The sequence below is a fragment of the Etheostoma spectabile genome, chromosome 22 (assembly GCF_008692095.1).
Source record: "Etheostoma spectabile isolate EspeVRDwgs_2016 chromosome 22, UIUC_Espe_1.0, whole genome shotgun sequence".
In the NCBI taxonomy this organism is placed as follows: domain Eukaryota; kingdom Metazoa; phylum Chordata; class Actinopteri; order Perciformes; family Percidae; genus Etheostoma; species Etheostoma spectabile.
The window spans coordinates 5,952,869-5,978,070 of NC_045754.1; the positions used below are offsets into that span (position 1 = coordinate 5,952,869).

General features: G+C 38.8%; 1 protein-coding gene across 1 annotated transcript in view; it reads left to right on the forward strand.

Moving 5' to 3' along the window:
- The window catches only part of LOC116671947 (cadherin-18), an 87,467-nt gene that overhangs the window by 46,357 nt on the left and 15,908 nt on the right, over positions 1-25,202 (forward strand). Inside the window, exons 5-10 of the mRNA XM_032503437.1 lie at positions 5,526-5,693; positions 6,885-7,072; positions 8,014-8,267; positions 13,101-13,237; positions 16,594-16,715; positions 19,079-19,196. Coding sequence (XP_032359328.1) covers positions 5,526-5,693; positions 6,885-7,072; positions 8,014-8,267; positions 13,101-13,237; positions 16,594-16,715; positions 19,079-19,196 — 987 coding nt within the window. The remainder of the gene's footprint in view (positions 1-5,525; positions 5,694-6,884; positions 7,073-8,013; positions 8,268-13,100; positions 13,238-16,593; positions 16,716-19,078; positions 19,197-25,202) is intronic.

A 25,202-nucleotide genomic window follows, 5' to 3' on the forward strand; every position in this document is an offset into this window, starting at 1 on the left:
CACACGCATGCAAAAACACACCAAACTGCAAAACCCCTATGTCCCTTTTGCATTCTAAATAGGCTAATTTCTCTGCTGATCTGGGATTTGGAAGTGTTTGACTTTATTGAAGAAGCTGACACAGATCAAGATTTTGCAGTTCATGGATTAAATCTTACCTCTGGTTAAATCACGGAAGAAGCTGTCACTTTGGCAATCAGTTTTCTGGAGCGGGCCAACCAATTATTCTCAATCAGATATAAGCTCCAATAAATGAACAGAAAAAAAAAAATGTTTATACAAGAGATGTAGTATTATGATTTCTATGATTTTTATAGCTGCTCTGGTTAGTGTTATCTACCTTTTTCTCCTGAAATGCTGTTGGAGTGCAGACACACAGGGATAACATCGCATTGGATGAGCCAAAAACCAAGATTCCTGAAGCTGGAGATTGAAGAGTGCTTTTGTAATCTCCTATAATCCTTTTTGTTCACCCAGGAGATTGTCCTCCTTTAGAAGTTTCCAGCCAGACAAAGAGGTGGATCGTGTGATGGTATCAACTCTAATAGACTGGGGAGGTTGAGGAAAAGGCTAACCACCTCACTGTGTCAAATGGGCCCAGGTTCAAGGAAGTCAGCGCTTTCTCAATTATTTTCTAAATTAACTGACAAGCTCCATAGAGATTTACCAGCAACTATCTGAGGTATAACGGCTCAGAAATGGTCAGGAAAGAGAGTTCAGGGGTGTGATCCTCGTGTCAAAGTACTGACATACCTCTCAGATACTTACATTTTTCAACAAATACCTTTTGTAGCCTTTTCCGTATTATTAAAGAATTCCATTCAAGAATAAATGCAGTTCAGTGAATGTACATTTGTGATGCATTGAGTCAGCTGTGAATGTGTTCCTGCACACTCCTCTCTCTCTCCCTTTTGAGTAGTTCCTTTGTTTTTGAATGTTCCGAAACAGCAGGGCTCAAAATGTGTTTGATGTCAAATTGTTGACAAAAGCTCATTCTCACTGGTGTGGACAACAGTGGAGTTCCCAAAGCCAAAAAGAAAACCTCATATTATCGGTGTGTGGACATTGTTCTAACTCCCGCTGCTGTGAAATATTGGTTGGGAGCGATGCGCCTTCATGAGTACAGGGGTAATAAGAGACTTGAAAGGTCAGATCATCTGTCTTGGTGTTGTTTTAATGGAAAGTGTGGCCACTTGCCAAGATCTGTGTGTTTCAAGGACCCCAGTTTAAGTAATGCTAAGTCTCAAGTTAATAACAAAGTTTTTCCAATAGATTGTATAGTGCCTGCTTTATTACAAGAAGTGGCTGAAAGTGCTTTGACTAGTTTTGAAACTAAGAAATACCGCAGATTCATGCTGAGACCTGACATTTTTAAGGAACAGCTTGGCAAATAATAAAATGCCCTGATTGTTAGGAAATGTTTTAATTAACATGTAGTGTTGTGGAATATAAAAGACAGACGTTGTATGTGTTTTTTTTCCCCAGGCACCCCATCAGTGTGATTAAATGTTTCTATTTGTAATAAGTCAGCTGGGTAAAATAAAAATATTTATGATTATTTAAATCAAATACTTCAAGGATTCAAAAAAACAAAGCAGTTAGCAGCATGAGAAGGGTCACCAACTGATGATCAAAGTGTGTTTTAAGTGCAAAATTGTATAATCGGTACATAATCAATACATTGCTTTCATTATTTTATTTTCCCTGAAACCTGAAGACAGATATTTCAAAGTATTCTTACAGCAGGTGTATATTGACATGTTGGACTCTGAGATCACAGAGAACATATTATTTAGCTGTACTTGACACAGAGTTCTGGCATTTCCAACAGGGAGGGCAGCATGATGTTAATCTGTCTCGTCGACTCGGTCAGGTTCAAACAGAGCACAGTCTGTCACTGGCTCCTTAGCATTTGAGAGGCAGAATGTACCAAAGTATAATTCACCCCCAACTCACAGGTCAGCCAGCTCCCATTTAGTTAGGCTAATCATTCAACTAGAACTAGAGTTACAATATATAACCCTTGGATCAAGAACTACATATAATATTGAACAATTACATAAATAAATGAAAACTGCAAAGGTAAAAAAAAAAATGCAAAAGCTGATGTACACATACATCTTATTGTGTCGAAAAATAATCTACCTGGCAGTCAAAGATAATAATTTGCTTAGATAATCCCCAGTAATAAAGCCCTGCAACACAAAGTGTCCAGCTGGCTGCCCCACTAATTTTCGAGCAGAACTGTTATAAATGAAATGGCACCTGGCAAGTAGAAGACACTGTCAGAGCAGGTAAAAAACTGAATCCCTGGCTACATTTTGTTTTGCTTTATTCCCCCATTTGACTGTTTTTGTGTAGCACTAAAGAGGTATTTGAGGAAACCAGTCAACTGATTCAAACACGGTATCACGTAGAGCTGGACAATAGATCGATATATCGATATTGTGATGTGAGACTAGATAGGGTCTTAGATTTTGGACATTGTAATATTGTAACATGGCATAAGTGGTGTCTTTTCCTGGTTTTAAAGGCGGCATTACAGTAAAGTGATGTCATTTTCTGATCTTACCAGATTGTTCCAGCTGTTCTTTTAGCCTTTATCCACTTGCATTCTATCCACATTACTGATGATTATTTATCAAAAATGTCATTGTGTAAATATTTTGTGAAAGCACCAATAGTCATCACTACAAAATCATTGCTGTATCGATTTTGAGGTGTTTGGTCAAAAATATTGTGCGAACGCACCTGTTGGGTTTAGGAAAAGAACAAAAGGGAAACAATATGCTACACGCTGGGAAACGAGAACGGTGAAAGGACACGCCAGGACACGATTCCGGGCTGAAAGTCCTGTATTGTTTGACCCATCCACCACCCCAGCCAACCTCCCTACGCACATTTTCAGCAATTAATAGTACTCGCTACCGTGATCGTGCTGGTACCACAAAGCATGCTTCCCATTGAATAACATTACTTAAAAAATCTTCCTCACAACACGATAAAAACGTGTCATTGTACATGATTCCATAGATTAAATAACGCGACCATTTAACGATCTCCCGTGAAACTGGGTTGCTGATTCTGTCGTTTTATGGAAAAGACTAGAAGCATTAGCCAGTAGAGAAATATGAACAAGAACAATTTTTTTTTTAAAGTTTACATTGTAAAGATTACACAATTATCTGACTTTAAGTCAAGTCTCAAATGCAATTTTCAGCAGAACGCTGACTCCTTTCTGCTCTTGTAACTTTTCTTTTATTTGTTTTGCCTACTATAGTTATATATTTCATTCTGGTCTGTAATGCCATTTATAATATAAAAAGTCCCCTTTTTTGTTCATTGAATGCTGATAAGTTCAGGTTCAGAGGTATTGGACCTCAGCCACAGCTCAGTTTGACAGATGATGTGTAACCTAAGATCCTCTGGATCTTAATACTGTTGGCTGCCTTACTCCTTGACCCACTTTTAATGATTATTCTGCTTTAGGCGAGTGGATTAGTTTCTGTCTATAGTCTTGAAGAATGAAAGAGGAAATTGACCTATTGTAGAACAGAACTATAGCTGCCTCTTTTGTGAAAATAGGATTTCATGAAACTGCATAACTTCACTCCTAAATGATATTTTTGTGAAACTAAAGCTGTTGTAAACAGAGCACTTACAGATTTTTTTGCATAAATGATCATTAAATTGTGAAATCATCAACACTGTACTACAAATGCTTGTTAAGAAATATACACAATTAAGTCATTATGTAAAAGTATCTGGATTTTAATATTTTGTCCAATCACAGTATCGTTATGAGAACTTTGAAGATTATTACCATAGCTGTAAGGAGAACTGTCCGTGGATCAAGTCTTTATTTGATTTCACTATGTAGAGCTGGTTGCTGTGTGTTAACAATAACAATTACAGTTTAATTTGGCCAGCTAGTGGCCCCTTTCGTCTGTCTGTCATTTATTGAATGGTTAAGTTAGGGTTAGATATAAGAAAATTTACCACAAGGGCTTCCCCAACTTCGTCCTACGACTGAGCAGTTAATGGGAAGCCTAAGGCAGATGCACTGCCCAGCGCACATTATCTGCAGCTCTCCATTCCTGCATTCCCCCTACTAAATTATGTCAACGTTTCATTGAAATTGCATGATCATGCTTTTAGGCTGTTTCTTATGTTTTCTTCAAATGACAGAGTCCTGCTTTTAAGTGTATAACCATGTGTTCTTCAAATTGCAATCCTTTCTGTAGTTATATCTGATTGGTATGCATTGCCTATCCTCAACTGATTTTTCAATCTTATACTGTATATATATATATATATATATATAAAAAACGAGAATATGCTTGAATCATATTCTCATTTGCAACATTTTCTTCCATTTTTTGTCAGTGATGCCAAATTCATTTTCTAAAGCCCTCTCATCAAACATTGTCTGGTGTTATGTTTTCCACTCACAACAGCAGTCCATATTCAATTAACCTTTAGTTATACTGGAGAAATCATTAAGGGGCGGTTACAATGAAATTGAGACAAATTTTTTCAAAGACCAAAACAAAACAACATCACAGAAAAGAAGCAGATACATGTTCCCGGTCAGCCACTGTGTGTTATTGCAGGGTTCACAAGTTCACAGGAACATACGTTCAATGGTTGCCAGAGGGTCTTGTCACTGGGGAAAAGCAGGATTTGCAATGAACCCTGATGTAACTGTTAGAACATATTAAATCAGGCTGTGGGGATGTGGTTTCAGGAGCTAAGATGGCGAATTAACCCCCAAGGGCAGATATAGACATACAAAAAACAAATATCGACAAACAGACATGTTGAGACGTCACACAAAGACACACAAACACAGATACATTATATGTGCACGACATGCAGCTATTACATTCAATAACTCAGACACAAAGATAAGACTTTTTGGTGTCTTACTGTGTTGCAATGTACCTGTGTACAGTTTATCTGTAGTTGGCAGAGGTGCAGTCATATATCACTGAGTTAGAATTGTGAAAGTTCATGGTTTGTGTATACTGTAGTATTGCAGTAATAAATGTGATTGAGGGGGTGCCTTTGAAAGTTGCATTCTCCCCGATCCAAGGTTGCATAGTCATTTCCGATATAATGAAAAGTGAAGAAAGGCTAACCTTGACAATAACCAAAAATGAACAAATAATCTTTTTAAAGTATTTGTCTTGAGAGGTAAGGGTGATACGGTGCTGTATGAGTAGTCTGTAACTTAAAGAGGTATTGATAGGGGAAATATTGTACAATGACAGGAACAGTGATATCTTCATTCTCTCAACAGTGATCTAGTTCCGTGTCTTCATAAAAAAAGCATTTTTATAATTTTTTGGTTGATTTTGTTTTTATTTTCAAAATACCTAACTTTATGTTTCATGGTAGGATATGTGCTTTACTTAATTAGTTGAAGGTAACTACAAACTGATTGTTATTTTTTTTATCTAAAATGGCTGGTGCCTATGTACCCACTTTTAGCTCAAATGGTTTGTTTTCCTCCATCCATGCAGGAATCATCAGGACTGCCTTATCAGACATGGACCGGGAAGCCAGAGAACATTACACCGTTGTTATCCAAGCCAAAGACATGGCAGGCCAGGTTGGAGGCCTCTCCGGCTCCACCACCATCAACATCACTCTGACAGACGTCAACGACAACCCGCCCATGTTTCCCCAAAGTGTGTATACATTGTCACCTGAAAACAGAACAACCAGTAATAAACAACAGTTGAATGAATAATAATGAGGTTAGGAAAGACAATAGGAAGACACTACATTGTCTTTGGCCATAGCCTCTGTTTAAAAACTCTTTACCCTGAGAAATCTATATCTTTGCTTAACTAGCCAGAAGGCTAATTTAGCAAAATAACCAATGTTAATGTGTTAAAATTCTACTACTAACCTAAGTAGATAGCTTACTGAATAGCCAAGCTGCGCCTGCAATTCTAATCAGCTGTTCTCAGCCATTTTGGCCTTGAGCAAAAGACCTCCACCATAGATGCCTGAGGCAGTTCCATTATCCGAAAAGCATTTGTTAAGAGCTCTTTACTGTATATCCCCCATGGAAGTGGAAATATAGCACATAACTGTAAGAAAATCCATTTTTCAAATCATTCACACTAGAGCCAAAGTCCTAAAGTTGTGTGCATGGACCAGCAGATTATCCTTTACAGTGTATTCACTGTCCTTGCTTCTTGAATGAAAAGAAGAAACATCAACATCTGTATTTGCAGAGAAAAAATTATTTTAATTACAATTTTTTCATGCATGCAATGATTAACCGTATAGCCATCCCCGAGGGTTTAGAGAGCAAATCGTGGATTATTGAGGCTTCCCCTTGTAGACCTCTGAAGCATTCCTCACTATGATGTATTATACTTCATTATTCTGTGACTCAGTAGTCTAATATTGCAGTTACATTTTCCATATTTAGCTACATTAGACTAGCATTCATCAAAACCCTTTTTTTGCAGTCTGAATTTTCTCCATTTTAATGATAAATTTAAGAAATGATGAAGTTGTGACCCGTTGTCTTTTAAAGTGCCTCATTGCGCACAATTCACCACTGCTCTGAGTTTTTCATTTTGTGCTGCAGTGAAAAACTATTTCAAAACCATCAACATTGACTGAATTCACCTGCCTCAGAGTTTGATCTGTTCCACTGCAGTGCTATGAACCTCGGCTCAGCATTTAGTGTCAATTGAGGCATTGCAGTATTTTTAATGACATTCCCTCAGGAACAAATGGTGACAAAATCAAATTGCTTAGCTAAGCCTTTTAAGGAGAACATTCAGACAGCGTGGGGGCAGGTCAACCTGTGTTTAAAAGAGTATTTTTGGCTATCTCATCACATCATTGTTCATCCACAGAAAATTACCAGCTGTACGTCCCTGAATCAGCTCAAGTAGGGAAACCAGTGGGGAAGATCAAAGCCAATGATGAGGACCTTGGCATCAATGCAGACATCAAGTACAGCATCATTAACTCAGAGGGGGCCAACACGTTCTCCATATTCACAGACAGGGACACGAGAGAGGGGATCATCAGCCTCAAAAAGGTAAGAACATGCTGTCTACAAGATAGAAATGTGATATTTCCTAGACTCCTCGGAAGGAAATAGCCATCTGTCATTTGCTTGGACAATGTTTTAAAGGTGGGTGTACTGTACCGTTTTGACCACAAGTAGTGCTGTTAAAGCAAGTCCTCATATTGTTTGTAAGAATTCCTTTACAAGCATATGAGGACACTCATTCATACACAATTCTGCCATCTGCAGAGGGTGGTAAAAGTTGGTGGAAGAAAGGTAAAAGAGGAGTAGCTGCTGATGTACACTGTTCCAAAAGTTCCAAATAATTAAAAAAGTAGAATTTTTTTATGGTTTAATAAGTAGGAAATGCATTCAAAATATAGGTCTAAGAGGCTTACAATTTTGCAGTATACAATTTTGTAACTATCATTTCTCATCAACACTCATGGCATTAAACTGACAGCTCTCAGACAACTCATAATACATCTGATTTATTTTTGGAAATATTGAACTATAATTTTTCATGTTTGTAAGATTACTTCAGGTCAGTGGTTTCTAAACATTTTCACATCAAGGGCCCCTAAACTGACACAAGTGAGACTCCGGCCCCCGATTTGATAAAATGTTGCACCAAGGTACACTATCTGATCTATTGCTTTAGATGTGTTATTACAGGAAGTGTGTGAAACCCATGATCAAAATAGTCATACATTCTGTCATTGTGTTACTTATGGATGGAATTATACTGAAAATAAATATAAATAAAATGTTTTTTAGATAAATAGTGAAAAATAGCATAAACCTAAGTTCTAAAAACCTAAGATGATGAGGATTTTCTAAGTTAGCATTCACTTATTGGTCTATCCAGATAAAGTGTAACTACTTTGTACTAGAAGTGTGCTAATTATATTTTCCCATGGTGCCTTCCCCCCCCCCCCCCCCCCCCCCCCCCCCCCCCCCCCCCCCAACAGCCTCTGAACTATGAGAGAAAGAAGACCTACACTCTCCACATCGAGGGGATGAATACACATATGGATCCGCGTTTTTCCTATCTTGGCTCTTTCAAAGACACCGCCACCCTCAAAATCACAGTTGGGGATGTGGACGAAGCTCCTGTGTTTTCTATAGATCATTACATCATGGACGTATATGAGAACTCACCAAGTGGCACAGAGGTGGGCGTCGTAACAGCTCGAGATCCTGACAGCAGGAACAGTCCTGTCAGGTAAGAGACTTTAACTCCTACATATCAATCTGCATAAATGAGTACAAATATTCAGAGGCAGTGCAGCTCTGTGGGCATGCTGTCTTATTAGTTTTGCATCATTAAATATAATTGAAGATCTACAGCTTTACTTGTTAAGAAATATCAGACAAGCCCACTGCAGAAGTAAAGGGTAAGAGAGGAGGTTGTGAATATTATGAGGCTTATTTTGAGGCTCAGTGCTCTTTTAGATGTGACTGGCAGCCAATGGAACTGTCATTTTGTCAACTAATTGGTTGCCAAAAACGTCATATATTTTCTTAGAAACACACCAGTCTTTGCCAGATGGATTTCTATGATATTTCCAAAAAGGCTGATTACCATATCTGTTTGGATTAACCTAGGTGGAAAAGCATATGTACTTTGATAATGAGAAAGTCCATTCTTGCCAAACTTGTCCACAGCTTAAAAGAAATGGCTTGCTTATTAATTCATCGTTTATCCAGAGTTTATTTTTTGACATTCAGGTTTACCAGCGAGATTTATTTTTCTGCAAAAAAGAAGTGCTTTTAATTTTCCCTCTTAGGTTTAACCAAACTATTAAGATTATTTCGGCCTCCAAGAAATGTTATAACTAAAACTCCAATTTGCATGTACCTTGTAATTGTAGCTTCTGATGAAAAGCATTTTAAGCTTTGACTTACTCCGAGAGACTAGAGACTCTAGTTTGCACATGTATAAGTCAACATGATGTATGATGCATGTTCAACATTAGCAGTATGTTTTTTGTCTTCAAGCACAGTATGACAATATTCTAATTATGGAGTCTGCCAAATTAAGGATTTTTCAGGTGGCTTTCAACTATCACTAGAGAGCATAATGTCAAATAGATTAAGAGATGTGCAGCATTATGTTTAGTAGCCCTGGCCTTGTGTGGTCCTCCTACTTTACATTCCCTCTGAACAAAATGAAATTTGATAAAAGTTTATTTTGTCTGCAAGATTGTGAAGTAACCCGAGGCAATACAACTGCTTAACACATTTGTATGCTACCTAACCACATACTTGTGAACTGTTTTAAAAATATTGATATTGGCCTTAAGGAGTTGCCTAATCCTAGGTTTAAGCTCTGCACGCGTTCCTTGTTCCATGACGTTACACTGAAGCAACTCTGCACTGCTTGTATTCATTTAAATTCCCTAGATTGCCTCTGCGTAAATAATGGAGTAACTGTAAACATGGAACTTCTTATAAGAGAAGGATTTGCTGATATATCAATAAGAAGCAATCTTCTCTTGCTGCTATGACAAAGGTTATAGGATCACAGTTCAAAGCCTTGCCATAGGCTACGGAGCCCACAGGTTTTCTAAGCCAGCATTAAACACAGTCAGACATATAAGCATACTACTGTACTCCTTGTTTTGGAGAGGTGAGCTCTGTGGTTCTTACCTTTATTTTAAAGATTTTTTGAGGGCTGTTTGCCAGTTGGACAGATATAGACAGGATGTGTGGGGGGAGGGGCAACAGACAGTTAATGGCCGCTTTGGACTGAGTCTTGGTACATGGGGCTCACAAGACACTGGGAAAAATGATTCTTTGATTCATGTCGGAGTCTTAAGAATGTGTCAAAGACTTGTTGTAAACAAGAAGGTAATCTACATATGAAAGAGTTCCCTTGTTCTCCTTGTGGGATACCTCCTCCTCGACCATTCCTGCAGTACATCACTCTTGATGTTCACCACATAAAGACGAAGGCAGCAGGAGGTATTTCTATAACAGCCACTTGAACCCAGAAAAAAAAAAGCTAAACAACTGTTCCACTGCTCCCTGTGTTGGTATCAGAATGCAGAAGGGATCAGTAGGCTATTTGGCTCTCTTTGATCATCAGAAGTCTGCCCATGCGTGCAATGAAATAAACATGTCATTGAAGTGACATTTCAAATGGTAGTCTAAATTGACATCTAAATAGTCAAAGTCGTGATGGCTCATTACCTCTGTTTGCTCTTTTACATTATCAAAATCATCTGAGCAGTTGGGAAAGGTATTGGCCTGGTTACTTTAACTTGCATGAATTCGGATGAGGCCGGTCTTCAGCTTGTATTAACGTCCTTCAAGTGGAAACTGCTGTACTATCAAATAAGCTGATGGACGTACTGAATTTTGAATAGATACCAATGAAATGCCAGGGAAGGCTACCAAACAAGACACTTGATTACATCCCAGTTTTAACATATTTTAGTAGTTTTACATTGAAATAAAAACGTAGAAATATACTTCTGAAAGCAGATTAGTCATTTAAAGGAAACATTCAACTCATTAATAAAATGATCTCCACAAAATAGTGTAAATCCCAATGACTTTGGAGATTATTATCTCTATATTATTTAGCGCCAGGTCAAAATTCACTCTTTACTGAAACTACCACTAATACGAAGGATTACATTTCAATTAGCTATATATTTGTAATCCCAGCATGCTAACATGTTAACATTAGGCTGACGAAATAATACAGGTTAAACATGCTTCTCCAGGCAGCACATGAGTGAACCTGCATGTTTTTCAGATTATATTTTGTTATGTCTTCGTCTTACACCCACCTCCTGTCAGAGAGTTGGATCAATCATTCAGCTTGTTTGATGCGTGGGGCTGCGTGCCGTGCGGTTAAGAGTTGGAATGTGTACAGCAAAGAACACCAAAGTTATCTTTACGTTTTTTTTATGCATCTGACAAGTTTGTTTTTGTACTGTGTAATAGGCATAACCGCCTCACTGGGCTTCAATACTAGGCTTTTAGTCTTGCTGATGTTTACTGCACTCTGAAGCTTTTACAATTAGAAAACAATCTATCCACAATTACTGCATTGGATGTCTGAAGAAAAGAAAAGACTTTCTGCTATGAACTTTAAGTTTTTGGAAACTAATCATTACATGGTGTACCAGCTTGTAGTTTTGGCTAGTTTTCTGAAAGAATAAGACAATAAATTACCAAACACACAAACTTAACACCAAAGATTTCTCTCCAGTATAGTGTTGTTCAGTAGATATTTTCCTACAAGCTATAAAATTACACGTTTCTCTTCTTGAGAAAGCAAATGCTTAGCACCTAAAGTCAAACTTTTACTGCTGAAAAGGCTTCATTCTCTTATGGACCTGAGTATTTAATAAATCACGACAACATTTCTACTGAGGCTGTAGGCTACTCTTGTAAGCAATCCAAGCTGAAACGAAAATAGTCCATTATTTCAAATAAATCCAATCCTAGCATTAATATCCCTATATGTTTCCTGCTCTCATGCCAATTGGAAAGTGTCGGCTATATTACTCAGGAGAATGAATGCTGGATTAAAGGTGTAAATAGGTCATTAAGAGTAAATTAGGGAATACACAGTCAATGCTCATTTCGTGCTTGGACTCATAAGAGTAGCAGCTGAGCCCGTTTTCTGCTTTGTATTCCACAGGCTGCTTTGCTCCTAGTTTGATAACAATGTTGCTAGAAAGCCATTACAACAGTGTAAACATTGGCAGCAGAACATTGCCTTTTGTCATTATTAAATATTGAAGATAATTGCTCTTGACTTAATAATATGTATTTTCAGAACATTCTGTCAAGACCTAAAGTCCGTTTGAAAGCAGTAAGGATTATTCTATCCGTGTGCTTTAGAGCTGGGACGACACTTTGAAGATCAGAGAAACATATGAGCATCCCCTTTGGCCTGTGCTGCGTTTACACTCCATTTATTTCACAGCGTGGTTTTGGTTGACAGAATCGCACATCAGTAACGTAAGGTTTAGATTTCTGGTTTGATACTTTTTGTTACCTATTAAATATATATTACATATGCGTTTACACACATCTAGTACCTACATTGTGTTTTGAGGCATTTAACTAAGTACTATTTGGCTTTAAAGGGGCACTCCGCTTTTACACAACTGTGAGTTTACTCATAATGAGCAGTAATTCCCAGTCTGGGAAAGCAGTTGTTTAATGTACCCTGTGGCTCTAGAGGGAGCTTTCCATAGTTTGAAAAAAAAAAACTGATGATACCATCAGTTATCTCGGGTGGAGCTTGGATTGGATACTGCTAACTTCTATCAAAAGCAAGAGAGACACCACTGTGTTGTAGGTCACAAGACATGTAAACGTCTTTGTTTTAAGTGTACTAATTGCAGTCGTAAAGTTACAACTAATTGTCTTTTCAACAGCATTGCAATTACCACAAATTAATTTGTCTTCAAGTTACAAATTTAATTTAAATGCAGTCTAACAAATATAGGGCTGGGTATCGTTTAATTACGATACCGATAGCAGTACCCTTAAAGTGATTGCGTTACCAATAGAGTACTTCATTTGATAGCTTTTTTTCTACCTCATTCAATACCTCATCTTGTGAATGGAAGCATCTCAGCATGCTGAACTGCCACCTCTTAGATATTAGATTCACTGTGCTCGACTTCGTCAACATCACATGTCACAGTAAATCAATAAACGCTTGCAGTGATTGGCTGCAGACAAAACCATACAAACATTCCTTTTTTTATAGGTGCAAAAAGGACCGAATGCAGGTACCATTGTATCGAGATGTTGATACTACTACTGATACCTTAAAAAAGGTATTGAGTACAGATATCCAGCCCTAATACTATAAAACCTACGGTATAACGTAACCTTCACTTCACAACTACATTAACTTGAAAGGCATGACATCTTTTCACCCATAAATCAAGAAAATTCATGCGTACTTGGCACAGCCACCTAACTGTGCCATGTAGCCTGCAGATTATTTGCTGCGATCTTTTCCATCACTGTTTTTTGAAAAGTGGATACATAGGAACATATTTTCCTTTTTCCTAATTAGGTACTTTTTGGACAGCAAAGAAGAAGGAGTAAGGTACTTCAAAATCGATGAAATCAGTGGACTTATACGGACGACGCAGCCTCTGGACAGAGAAGACATGGCTTGGCACAACATCACTGTGATGGCCTCGGAGGTTGGTAGGTACCCAGCCTGCTTTCCATTAACAGAATGTTTACAAGTGGGCGAGTCAACGAAATGCACCTGCTGCGTCTGTTTGCTCTTTTGTGATTCCTCATGAGTGAACAGTCTTTCTTCCTATTATACAAACAGATTATGATTTAATTTTCATCTTGGAAAGGTAAAGAAAGTCTGGAGACTTGAAGATGTTCTAGTTCTGTCTCAGTGCTAATGTGAATTAGCAATTTTATGTAACTTTATTTTAGAAATATCTGTATATTGTATTTGTATATTTACATTAGAAAGTCTTTTTACAATTTTGTAATACATTAGGTTAAATATACATACCATTCTCTTCAACTTCTGACATATGCACATTTAAAATAACCAGGGTATATTTGACCTACAGGGACTGTAGTAAACACATGAAAATACTATTATCCACTTGCCGGAAAGAGGCAGTTAAAAGAGATTGCTCTTTCTTTACACACTCATCTTTTTTGGCCCCAAGCTAATATGCGACATTCTAAATCGTTCTCAGAATTGCCATGAAATAATGGGTGAGCTTTTGCCACAACAACATGCTTTACAGAATAGAAATTCAAAATAATGGTAGGTGCTATAGTTCTACCCTGAAGCCTCCCGCCCCCCTTTTCTACAAGATAACCAGCCACCCTGAGGGGATCATATAGTCAGAAAATAGCCCAGGTCTAAAAATCAATATCAATAAAAAGGACGTTCCATAAAAAAGATTGGCGTCATGAGTCTGCACTGCACACTGTCCCTTTACCTACAGAATAAAATCCTTGGCACCATTTTGCCACTGAGCAGATTTTATTCAGATGTTCACTTCACATGTTTTGATGAAACTGAATACTTTACATGTTAACAGACACACATCCACCGCAGCAGGACTCTGAGGCTACATTTACATTGCTATGTTTTGGTTTAAAAATAAATATCTTTTGCTAATTTTACACCTCACATTTATACTGCACGGGCATTTCAGAGCCCATTTGAAAACATGGTTTTCAAATCTGTTTCAACGGCCGCAAACGGAGACCCTTGACAACACCAACACTGATTTGGTCTAGTTAACTGAAACTCAGCTAATAACGTTACGCTGGTAATTACCAGGAACGGGCAGAGTATACGTTGCTGCCCACTGTTTATTCACATGCACATACCCAGTATACGAGAATGTTGCTGAGATATGCGATTTGGGCTGTGTTAGTTTAAACAAAGATTACTTTTTCTACTGGAGCTAAAAAACACGTGTGTGCATGAAGATCACTTTTGGACCAAAACTCTTAACCAAAACGTACCAATGTAAATGTAGCCTCAGTCTATGTAGCCTAACTGTCAGGCCACAAATCCACCAATTACACATTTTGGAAAGAATGCACAAAAACAAGAACCATAAGGCTTCACCAAAGCTGCAATAAGCAGCAGCTGTTGCCTGCAGCTATTCAGCCAACCAGTTTAGTTTCTCTTTAAAATCATTTCTCTAACTCTAACCAGTCTGCTAAATTGTATTTATAGATCACAGTCAAGAGTATGCAGCTCATTACACATAGATGCTTGTATTCTGCTAAATTCTGCCAAATTATGACTAAAACCACGTAACACTTAAGTCTTTGTCACAGAATTATTGTGTTGAATTTAGGGAGTAAAATGTGGGTTCTGCCATGAAAATATCCCATTTCAATGGTAAAATTTAGCTTTTAACAAGGAAAAGTATTAGTTTTGTATTGTATTATCATGATTCTTAATAACTAACATGGCCAATCTAAGGACTTTGTTTAAAATAGTTAACAATAAGTATGGTGCAGTTCATCACAGTGTTCTGCTCCAGGTATTAGGACAGTAAGTAAGTATGTTTAAATAGCAGTATTTACAGTGATATGACAACCACAAATGGTATTTAAACAAACCTGACATCAGATGAGTTAATAGTGAAAGTAGCAATTAAAGTCTGGAGAAAACAAGGATGAAGGAGATCATTTGCATTTTGATTAGAATGTTTTCAAATAGGTTATAGAATGTATTTGTCTTATAATTAACTATAAAATCAAATTAGTCCCAATTGTTTCAGTGTCATTTTCTACATTGGAATTAATTAAATCAATGAAGGCCCTGCTAACTCCAACAATTGCTATCAGGTAACTCGGTAATTTGTAATCATAATTAGGCAAATCTCATGCCAACTGACAGAGGTGCTGCATGCTAATGTTTCCTTATCTCCTAACCTCTCCTTAGAATTCAAGGGTACAGTTAAATGCCAAGACACTGACAAAAAGGAGACATTTTTACCACTTTGAATGACCAGGGACAAACAGTGTCATAGACAAAAAGCAGCCTGCACAGTTCACTGCAAACCATCCTTCAGACACTTTGCACTGCTTTCTAATGGCTACCAGGAGTAGATGGCCCATAATGAGTGAGTGGATTAGAGAATTAATGCATGATTGAATTAGTTGGTGGATCATCTGGTACTTATCATAAAAAGAAGAAACAATTGTCTAATAATACAGCAGGTACTAAATAAAACACTAGGCATGGGAACCTTCATGCACAAGATAAAGTAAATAAAACTCAGGAATCATTAGTTTAATAGAAAGACTGCCTGCTTGACTTTTTCCTATACCAGGAATCGCTGAGCGGGCATGCTATTTTTCAACGCTTTCCTGCTACACATGCATACTGTAAAGCATGCTCTTTAACTGGAAGCTACCTAGTAAAAGCAATCTTCTTCTCTTGGGGACTGAGGTTCCCCATGGGTTAATGGTTAAATGCTTTGCTCTAAGGCACATCAGTAATATTTCTGGGGTTGTAATTGTAATTCATTTATTTGAACAGGGACAGTGCACCAAAAAGAATAATGGATGTTGTGTGCCAGGTTGTAGCAAATTGCTAGGTTCCTCTTGTAGTCTCTGAAGGGTTAGGGTTAGTTTAACATCTTAACAACAATTAACAGCTTAATGCTAGTCCTAAAATACATATTTAAAATGAAAAATGAAAAATGAATGGTTACTTTATATTAAAATGACGAGGAGGCTGAAGAGGAGGTAAAGCATAGGATTTGCATGCTTCATGAGTTGCTCATGCAGCACAAGGGGCCAAATAATGCATTACAACCAAGCACACCAACTGGGACAAGAAAATGCTGCATGCTGATGATCAGATGTGCTTAATTGCCTTCTGCAACGTTGCATCCTTCAGTGCTTTTATACTGGCACAGCCTAAGACAAAACCCATAAGTAGAAGAGCACAGTGTGCCCCAGTTTAAAATAACGGTGTTGACACTCCACTTTGTTATTAAGGCTTACATTTGACTTTCATCTTCTCTGTCACTTGTTCTCTCGCTCTGCTATAGACAACCCCAGCCTGCTCAGCCACGTTCCTGTTACCGTCCAGGTGCTGGACGTGAACGATAATCCGCCAGAAATAGCTACAGACGAGGAGGTCATTGTATGTGAGAGCTCTAGGCCGGGACAGGTGAGAAATCTGCAACACCTATCTCTCTTCGATTTCTCTCCCTCTATATCCTCACGTCTCTCTACACCGCCGACACACCTGAGAGGGTGTTGAGAGCTGTGCATTAATGTCAGACTCCATGCATTCTGCATTGAACTATTGTTTTCCTCAGCAGTTTGGGTTGCTCACTGAGAGCTGAGCTGTTAGAAAGCGTAAAGGCATTGGAGAGAGCTGCTTAATCATCCCTCGTTCAAAATGAGTATCTCAGCAGCAAGCCATGACGGCTCTAAATCGAAGCTCATTCCAATTTGCTCTCAGTAGTCTTTGATTCATTCGAATTAAGAAGGTTTTTTGAGATATAGAGCAATCAGCAGCACGGAAATGGCTGAAAGGGCGGTTCGGCAAAGGATGATGGAGTAAAGACCGGGAAGCCGACAACTAAATACATTTTTAATAGTTTTAAGCTTGTGGAAGAAAAGTTTGAATTAAGGTTTGCATTAAATTTGAATTAAGGTTGCATTACAGCCTCAGGGTTTTTGGCCCAGGGGATTAAGTGGGAAGATTTATTAGCTGTTGAATGAGACAGTGGCACGCTTACCGCTCAAATGCAACATGTATGAACGGATAGGGCTGCTCGTTAATGTTTTACTGTCTGTTTTCATTTTAGGTTTTATACCCCAGACATACGTTTCTGATTGGTGTCCATAAAAATTAAGAGTCCTCTGTAAATCAATTCTCAAGGTATATTAAACAGCAGGAAACAATAGCAACAATACACCGGTAGAACTGACCTATCCATTAATTAAATATACCACGAACGCATGATAATAATTTTCATCTCTTTGCCAATTATATACATCATTATCACTTATGTAAAACATAGAGTCCCCATAACACAGAGCTTCAGAGTTAAAAGAACCTACTGGGTTAGCATGGTGTTAGCTAAATTATAAACTTATTTCAATGTATGAAGATTCACAATATTCATACTTTGACTTCATCCAAATTTGGCAGGTAATAGGTGGTTATGGGTGCTTGCCAAAAATAATGAAATGAACTGATTTAGGGATGGATTGTTTGATCTGGAGAGTGTGGAAATACAACACCTAGATGAGTGTGGAAATACAACACCTAGATGAGTGCGATGAGACAGTGAGAGGAGGAATCCTGCCAACCTTAACAACCACAGCATTGTACTCCTCAATGATTTGAAACGGTTAATTCATTAATATATGTATTAGAAATGTGGTACAGTACTTTAACATCAGACCTCCATTTACAATTTTACCGAAATTCTAATCAGAGCTGGAACTCAGTCATATTTTTAACCAAAAATGGCATTACGGACAACAACTTTCCACCCATTTAGAAAACAACCAAGGAGGGATCTTTCCTCAGGCAGGCATTTTCAATCTTACAGCCAATTGCATAACTTCCTCTAGTTTTACAGACATCCCTGTCTCCTCATTTTTAAGGGTAACAAGTGGCAGTTAGCTGCTTTTTTGCACTAACCCTAACCACTTAACTGTGCAGCCATTGACACTAGAAGAAAGAGAACCCTGCTTTCCTGCCAGAATTGTCTACCATTGGCACCCTGTCAACCATGACATCTACATAAGTAAATAATAATAATTTCAATAATCTATACTGTGTATTGATCCCCAGTGGGGAAATTACAATTTACACCCTGTTTTCTTAGTAATCACTACACACAGGCCTGAAATACACACACACACACACACACACACACACACACACACACACACACACACACACACACACACACACACACACACACACACACACACACACACACACACATTCTCAGGACCTATTCATGCACAAATGGAGAGCTGTCAGAGGGAGTGCCAGCGCCAGTGCTGGACCAGCGCCCTGAGCGGTAACTAAACTCAAGCACCCAATAAGTACATCTTAGTACAACACAGTTAAAGACAGAGGCACACCCCCGAATCTCACATTGAAGATAAGAGCTCCCCATGGTGACAGGGGCTATTGGGTTGTTGTTCTCTCAAGGCTGGCTCTCTTGCACTCTCACCATCTCTTTTAGCAATTAAGGGTAACAAAAGTCAAACGTGGCAGTGAGGTTGCCCTGTGAGCACACCTATCATTGTTAGATGCCAGTTCCCTGGCACAAGCCAAATATTCTGAAATCATTGTGCCTCTTTTCCAGACAGCATACAGGTAGAGGAGAAAATGATAAAAGACTGTAGGTCCGAGGAAAACTGACTCTGTCCAATTAGGAACAACAAATCATGAGACATGCATCACACACTAAACTCCTTGTCCTGCATGCAATCAATGTGTAAAAGGGATTCCAAACTGTGCAGTGGCTAATTAAAAGTGTGTTTGTCTCTAAACAACAGGTGATCCAGACTGTCACAGCAGTGGATAAGGATGACTTTGCCAATGGACAGCGGTTTTCTTTTGCTTTACCGAACCTTCTACCAGTTAATCCCAACTTCACCCTGAAGGACAATGAAGGTAATTACAGAGATCAATATGTTTGTTTGCATTTCTTATGAGTGTTGCACTCTGCCTTCAGGGCCTCATCGTTCACATTCCAAAGTCCAATAAGCTGAACTGATTTCCTCATACCTTGAAGGTGCAATGGAAATATGTGCTCTGTCAACTGTCAACAATCTAGTCTGAGTCTGGTCTCATGAACTAAAAGAATCATAGGGGTTTGGCATGTTTGCACATTGTGTTGGAAATGGATAACCCGCTCTGGCGCTCTACTTTATCCCCCTCCTGTGTGCATTATTTTGTGCCGGCACATGGGCAAAAGTGGGCATTACCACGTCAACAACCTAAGTCTCAGGTGTATACCCAGCGCTAGGTCGGTCTGCAATCACAGGGCTTTTAAAAGCTCTCAGCCAGAAGATCTCACAGTTGCCCACTGAGAGGAGGAGTTCACAGCACTCCAGATGAATCTCTGAGGCGGAGAGGGGGAAGAAAACAGAGAGGAAGGGAGCACGAGAGAGATCAAAAAAATCAATGTGATAATAGGAGATAAGTCTGTTTAGCCCCTGGTCCAGTTGCTTCCCACCACAAGCCTTGCCTTGCCTGCTTCAGCTACATAAAGTTACAAGATTTGCTGCATTTACGTGAGTGGCACTTAGAGACAACCCTCACCTCCTGCTTACCTCTACTCCTAAGGGGCAGATGAATCAAGCAAAGCAAAGATTGACTGCTCTAAAGTACCATATCTCCTGAAGGACAACACATTATCATTTTTTAAGGGTGCAAATGGGGTATAAATAGTTTTATTCAGCAGAGGTTTTCTTCTGTTTTGCACATATTAACCCAGCAGAGCAGCTATGAAGTAAGCTGTTGAACACTCCCAAGAAGTGTGATGAAATTGGGGGGAGGATATCATCAAGACCCCCCTGCACGTGATGACGGCGCAATGTCCATGAGTAGTCTACCATGAATAGGACAGCATAGTTCTCATAGAGAAGCAACCGTTCCTGTTTTTCACCTTTATGAGGCAAAAAAAGGCTGGCCCTTCACTTCAGGCCCCTGCTTACATCAAAGTATAATGATTCACTTTATTCAAACTTGGCAGGTAATGGCAGGTTGTTAATGGTGCCTTCCAATAAATAATGAAATGAACTGATTTAGGGTAATATTAAGTTTTCCATGCTTGATCATTCATATTCATTCATTAGTTTCAGTTGGAGCTGCAAAGAGTAATTTTAAAAACAATCAAAATAATCGATTAATCAAGTTAATGTCAAATATTTTGTTTATCGATGAAATCGGTTAGGTTTTTATGAAACCAAAGTAAAATCTTTCTGATTACAGCTTCTTAAATGTAAATATTTTCTAGTTTCTTCTCTCCGGTTACAGTGAACTGAATAGCTTTGTGTTGTGGACAAAATGAGACATTTGAGGACATTGGGCTTTGGGAAACACTGATTGACCATTACTTGCCACCATTTTCTGACATTTTACAGACCAAACAACTTATCAATAAATTGAGAAAATAACTGACAGATTTATAGACAATGAAAATAATCTTTAGTTGCAGCCGTATAAACCATTTAATCTATATTTAATATTATAAATATTACTGTCTACTGCAGAAGCCCACTTTCCCCATGGGGTCCAAATATTTTACGATTTAACTTTGAAAAAAAAAACATTGGGACTTGGTGTACAACCTGAAGCCACAATCAAACCCTTTTTTTTTTAATCACCCTTTTAACTATTTGAGGACTGTTATTTTGGCATCTCTTCTTGGCTGACTATGCTGTATATGTTGTGAAAAACACGCGTTAAATATATAGTTTGTTTCTCTCTGCTGTTTCTGGGAAACATGCAGAGATACACCTCCATTGTTGACTTCAAAACATCTCTTGCTGATTTTCCATATGCTCTGTTAACGAATCACAGTGTGGACATGAAAGAAAGCTAATAGAAACTAATTCATTCTTTGCTACTGCTGCTGCTTCTCCTTGTTCTGCTTTCTGAATAGTATGTCTGCCAGATAATGTGAAGCATATAATATAGTTGTGGACGGTACAATGTAATGGGAGGAGGGTAATAACTCCTCCTAGGATCTTTCAGGACAATTCAATGTCCATGTGGGACCAGTGCAAACATGTATTATCCATCAGGAGTACCAGGAGATTTCCCAGTGGGCTGGCCTATTTGTGTGGGCTGCATGTGGTGCACAATGGTCAAAAGCTTCTTTTTTTTTGTGATCGGCCTATAGAGAAAAGAGAGATGATATGATTGGCCCACTTGTTGGCTGACAGCTTTCTGATTCATCCACATTCCCCTAACTCAGTTGCATACAGTGTACACAAATGCAGCTTTAGCTTAATTTACAGACCTAAAGTCTTGATGACCATGCTCCACGCGCACCTTTAGCCATCTAGCCAGCAAGAGCCAGGCAGCCTTTTTGACTCAGTGAGTACACTATCACACTATTTTTTTTACCACTCAGTATTAGTGGCTGGTATGTACATGTGTTGAAGGGAAGTGCAAGCATTGGTGGTTTCCGGCTGATTGTGGTGGGCTGGTCTGGGTCACAAAAGTCCAGGGCTGATTTGTTACCCCAGTCCAGCCCTGGGCCAGAGTCAGAGCAATTCAAAGCCCTTTATGGATCAGTGTCTTTGGAAAGGTCGGCTTGGATCAGGGTAAACCAGGGCATCCTGCCTTCGGCCCATCGGTGATGCTTGTTACTCGAGACCGCTTATGATGTTTCTCTGACAGCGACGCTGATAGTTACTAAGCAACCAATATGCATCTTCAACAGCAAGAAAGATTAAAAACAATACTGCGAAAATCAGAGCGGTAAATATGACCGTGTATGGCCAAAATAGTTAAAAATGGATTTTATTTTCTTTGCCTTTTGTTTAATGTGTATAAAAACTAATTTAAATGAAAATATGGACTCTTTTTGGAAAAGTCATGGCTGTTTGAGTCAGATCTACTTGGGCCTTAGTCTCTTTAAGGGCATAGAAACTCTTAAAACACTTGATAATCAACCAAAATATCCACAATCTTGCAAAGTGATTCTCTGAAAAGTTGTTAGTTGTGTTACAACAGAGCCATCTGCAGCAAAAAAAAATATTCCCAAAGCATTCAGGAAGGAAAGCCCTCTTTCTGGAAGGATTGTTAGCAGTTTTTTTTTCTGTTCATGCTGTTTGAGTAATGGTGCCTTTCAATTTGGATTTAGCTCCTGCTGCACACCATCCCACAGGATCTTGTTTTTCTCAAACTTTATCTGTGATAAAATTCCATGTGGGATGGGCTGATGTGTCATGACATGGAAAGAAGAATTATTCATATTTGAATACATTCTCAGAGAGGGCTTGAAAGAAAAGGGAACGGGTGATGGACATGGAAATGAATCCGTCAGGGATAAATTATCTCTCTGGAATAAAGAGGCTGTCCTTAATTACTCCCAATTGACTTAAGTTTCCTCACACAGCGTCCCTTCTTTAAACAAGAAAGCTGTTAAAGAGCTTGTTCTGATTTAGAGCAACAACCTGGACGGGTAGTTGACCACATGAAAGGGAGGCAGCCACCCAGCAAAGACTTTAACTTATTCTGTTGACCAAAGAGTAGCTGCACTGGAGCAGTTAAATGCCTTGATCGAGGGCACTCTGTAGCTTTTAGAAAAGAAAGGGGTTGTTTCTAGAACCACAAACTATCAAACACACACATACCAATGTTACATGCAGCAGCTTACCAATAAAGGAAAGCACCCTTTCCAGTCCAAAAAACACAAATGACATACCATTATATTAAACAAATTTCTTATTCAATATTACTTTTCCCCTACCTTTCTGATTCGTTCTGCTGGGTCATTTGCTTGCTTACTCTTTTTATATTAATTATTCCTTGTCCACCTAGAATGATTCACATCACTTAATAGTTCCTCCTTGCTCATCCACACATTCAAAGCCCCAACCTCCCTCTTGATGGTAAGGCGCTGCGCCCTGAGTTCATGCTGCTTCTGTCATCTCCAGTCACCCGGGGGCCTGCATTAGTACCACCACTCAAAGGAGGTGTCGGGAGTCATAAAGCGTTCTACTGCCACTGAGTATTAGAAGTTATTTGCTGTGTTCACAATATCTGTGTGAGAGAGAGGGGCGCAGTGCTCCATACTGTTGACTCCTGTGTTTGATAATTAAAGTAAGCTCTTCACACTCGAAACATTTTCCTTTCATCGCCGTTGTAGCAGTCCAACAGTTTTTAGCTGCTCTGTGCCAGCGCCTAATACCTCCCTCTCTTGTTGTGCAACTGACGAAAATCCCTCTCACACGACTAACTCTCTCATGACCTCCTTTCCTCCTCACTCTCACACTGGAATGGAACTCACAATGGAACCTCATGAAACTTGGATTTTTTTGAGTTTTTGCAGAAGGCACTCTGATATGTTTTATGATTACTTTACTACTTTAAAGGTCCCATGGCACAAAAATTTCCCTTTATTGAGGTTTTTTAGCATTAATATGAGTTCACCCAGCGGGCTTATGGTCCCCCAGTGGCTAGAAATGGTGATAGGTGTAAACCGAGCCCTGGGTATCCTGCTCTGCCTTTGAGAAAATGAAAGCTCAGATGGGCCGATCTGGAATCTTGCTCCGTATGAGGTCATAAGGAGCAAGGTTACCTCCCCTTTCTCTGCTTTGCCCACCTAGAGAATTTGGCCCACCCATGAGAGAGAGACATCATGGCTTTCAAATGAGCAAAGTGGCAGTTGGTCAAGGCCACACCCCCAGCATCTAGCTTGCCCCCCCTCCTCAATAGCTACAGACTCAGAAATGGCACATACTAAAGAAAGCTCATTGTGGGACTGGCTGTAGTGGCTGTTATTCTGTACCAAGGCTGAATTCTGGAATATAGATTTGAGATACAGTATTAGGGGACCAGTAAGGTCTATATAAAAGCATATATAAAGAGCATGGGACCTTTAAAAGGCATGAGATCTGCAATTGATTCCTCACTTTTATCAGGTAATTTAACATTTGTGGCTAATAAAAGAATCAATTAATGAAAGCATTAGGGCTTTTTGTCAGCTTTTTTCTGTCCTTGCAATCCGATTGGTTAAACGCTATTATCTTGATCCACTTGGTGTTTTGCTACCGAGATCTGTAACAGCTCCAGTTCTGTTTAACAAAGTCAGATCAGAAAAGCAGTTGAGGGTCAATTTTTAGTCTTAGATGTATTCTGATGTGTCATGCAGCTGAAGTGCTGGATGTGCTACATTAAATGCAGGTCAAACTCCTACAGTGAATTAGGCACCATTAAAGCTGAACAACAAGGTGGATGCTTCTGCTCATCTGCTCCAGGAAACCACTTTGTGACAAAGCTGTTCTGTTAAAAGCCCTTTAAATACATTCAACTTGACTATGCCTACTTTACAATGACTGAAAATTGAATGCCTTTTTGATCTCGTTATCTGTCACATTGTGATGACATTTGCTTCTGAAAAGGCAATTAAATGGGGGCTACGATCTCTAAATAACCCACATACTTAAATAGATCAATTGATTTCAGAAGGCATCTTCTTCCACTGCGCATTCAGAAGACCTTATAATATTACAGTTAATGGGCTGTGGTGAAAGAAGCGATGTTAAGCCCTTGATATGTGGGACGTTTAATCATCTTCTATGCCATTCACACTTCACTTGCAACGGGTCTTATACTCTACTTCTAAATTCCCATTATCTGCTGAAACAGCATGATTTGTGCAAAAGAGGGCTTTGATAAGCTTTACTATTATTCAAGCAGTTCAGAACAAGATATTTCCCTAATTACTCTGTGTTTATGATTTAGGAAATAGGAATATAATTTGTTTTTATTATTATTATTAAATGAACCAATATTTATCAATGTGTGCGCAGTTAGGCCTCAGCAGTCGTTGGTGCCACATCGGAGCTGTGGGCCAATTTATTCCTGTGGAACAGGGGAACATATTAATAGTACTCTGCATTTCCCTTTGAATGTTACTGCAGAAAAACAGAATCCAAC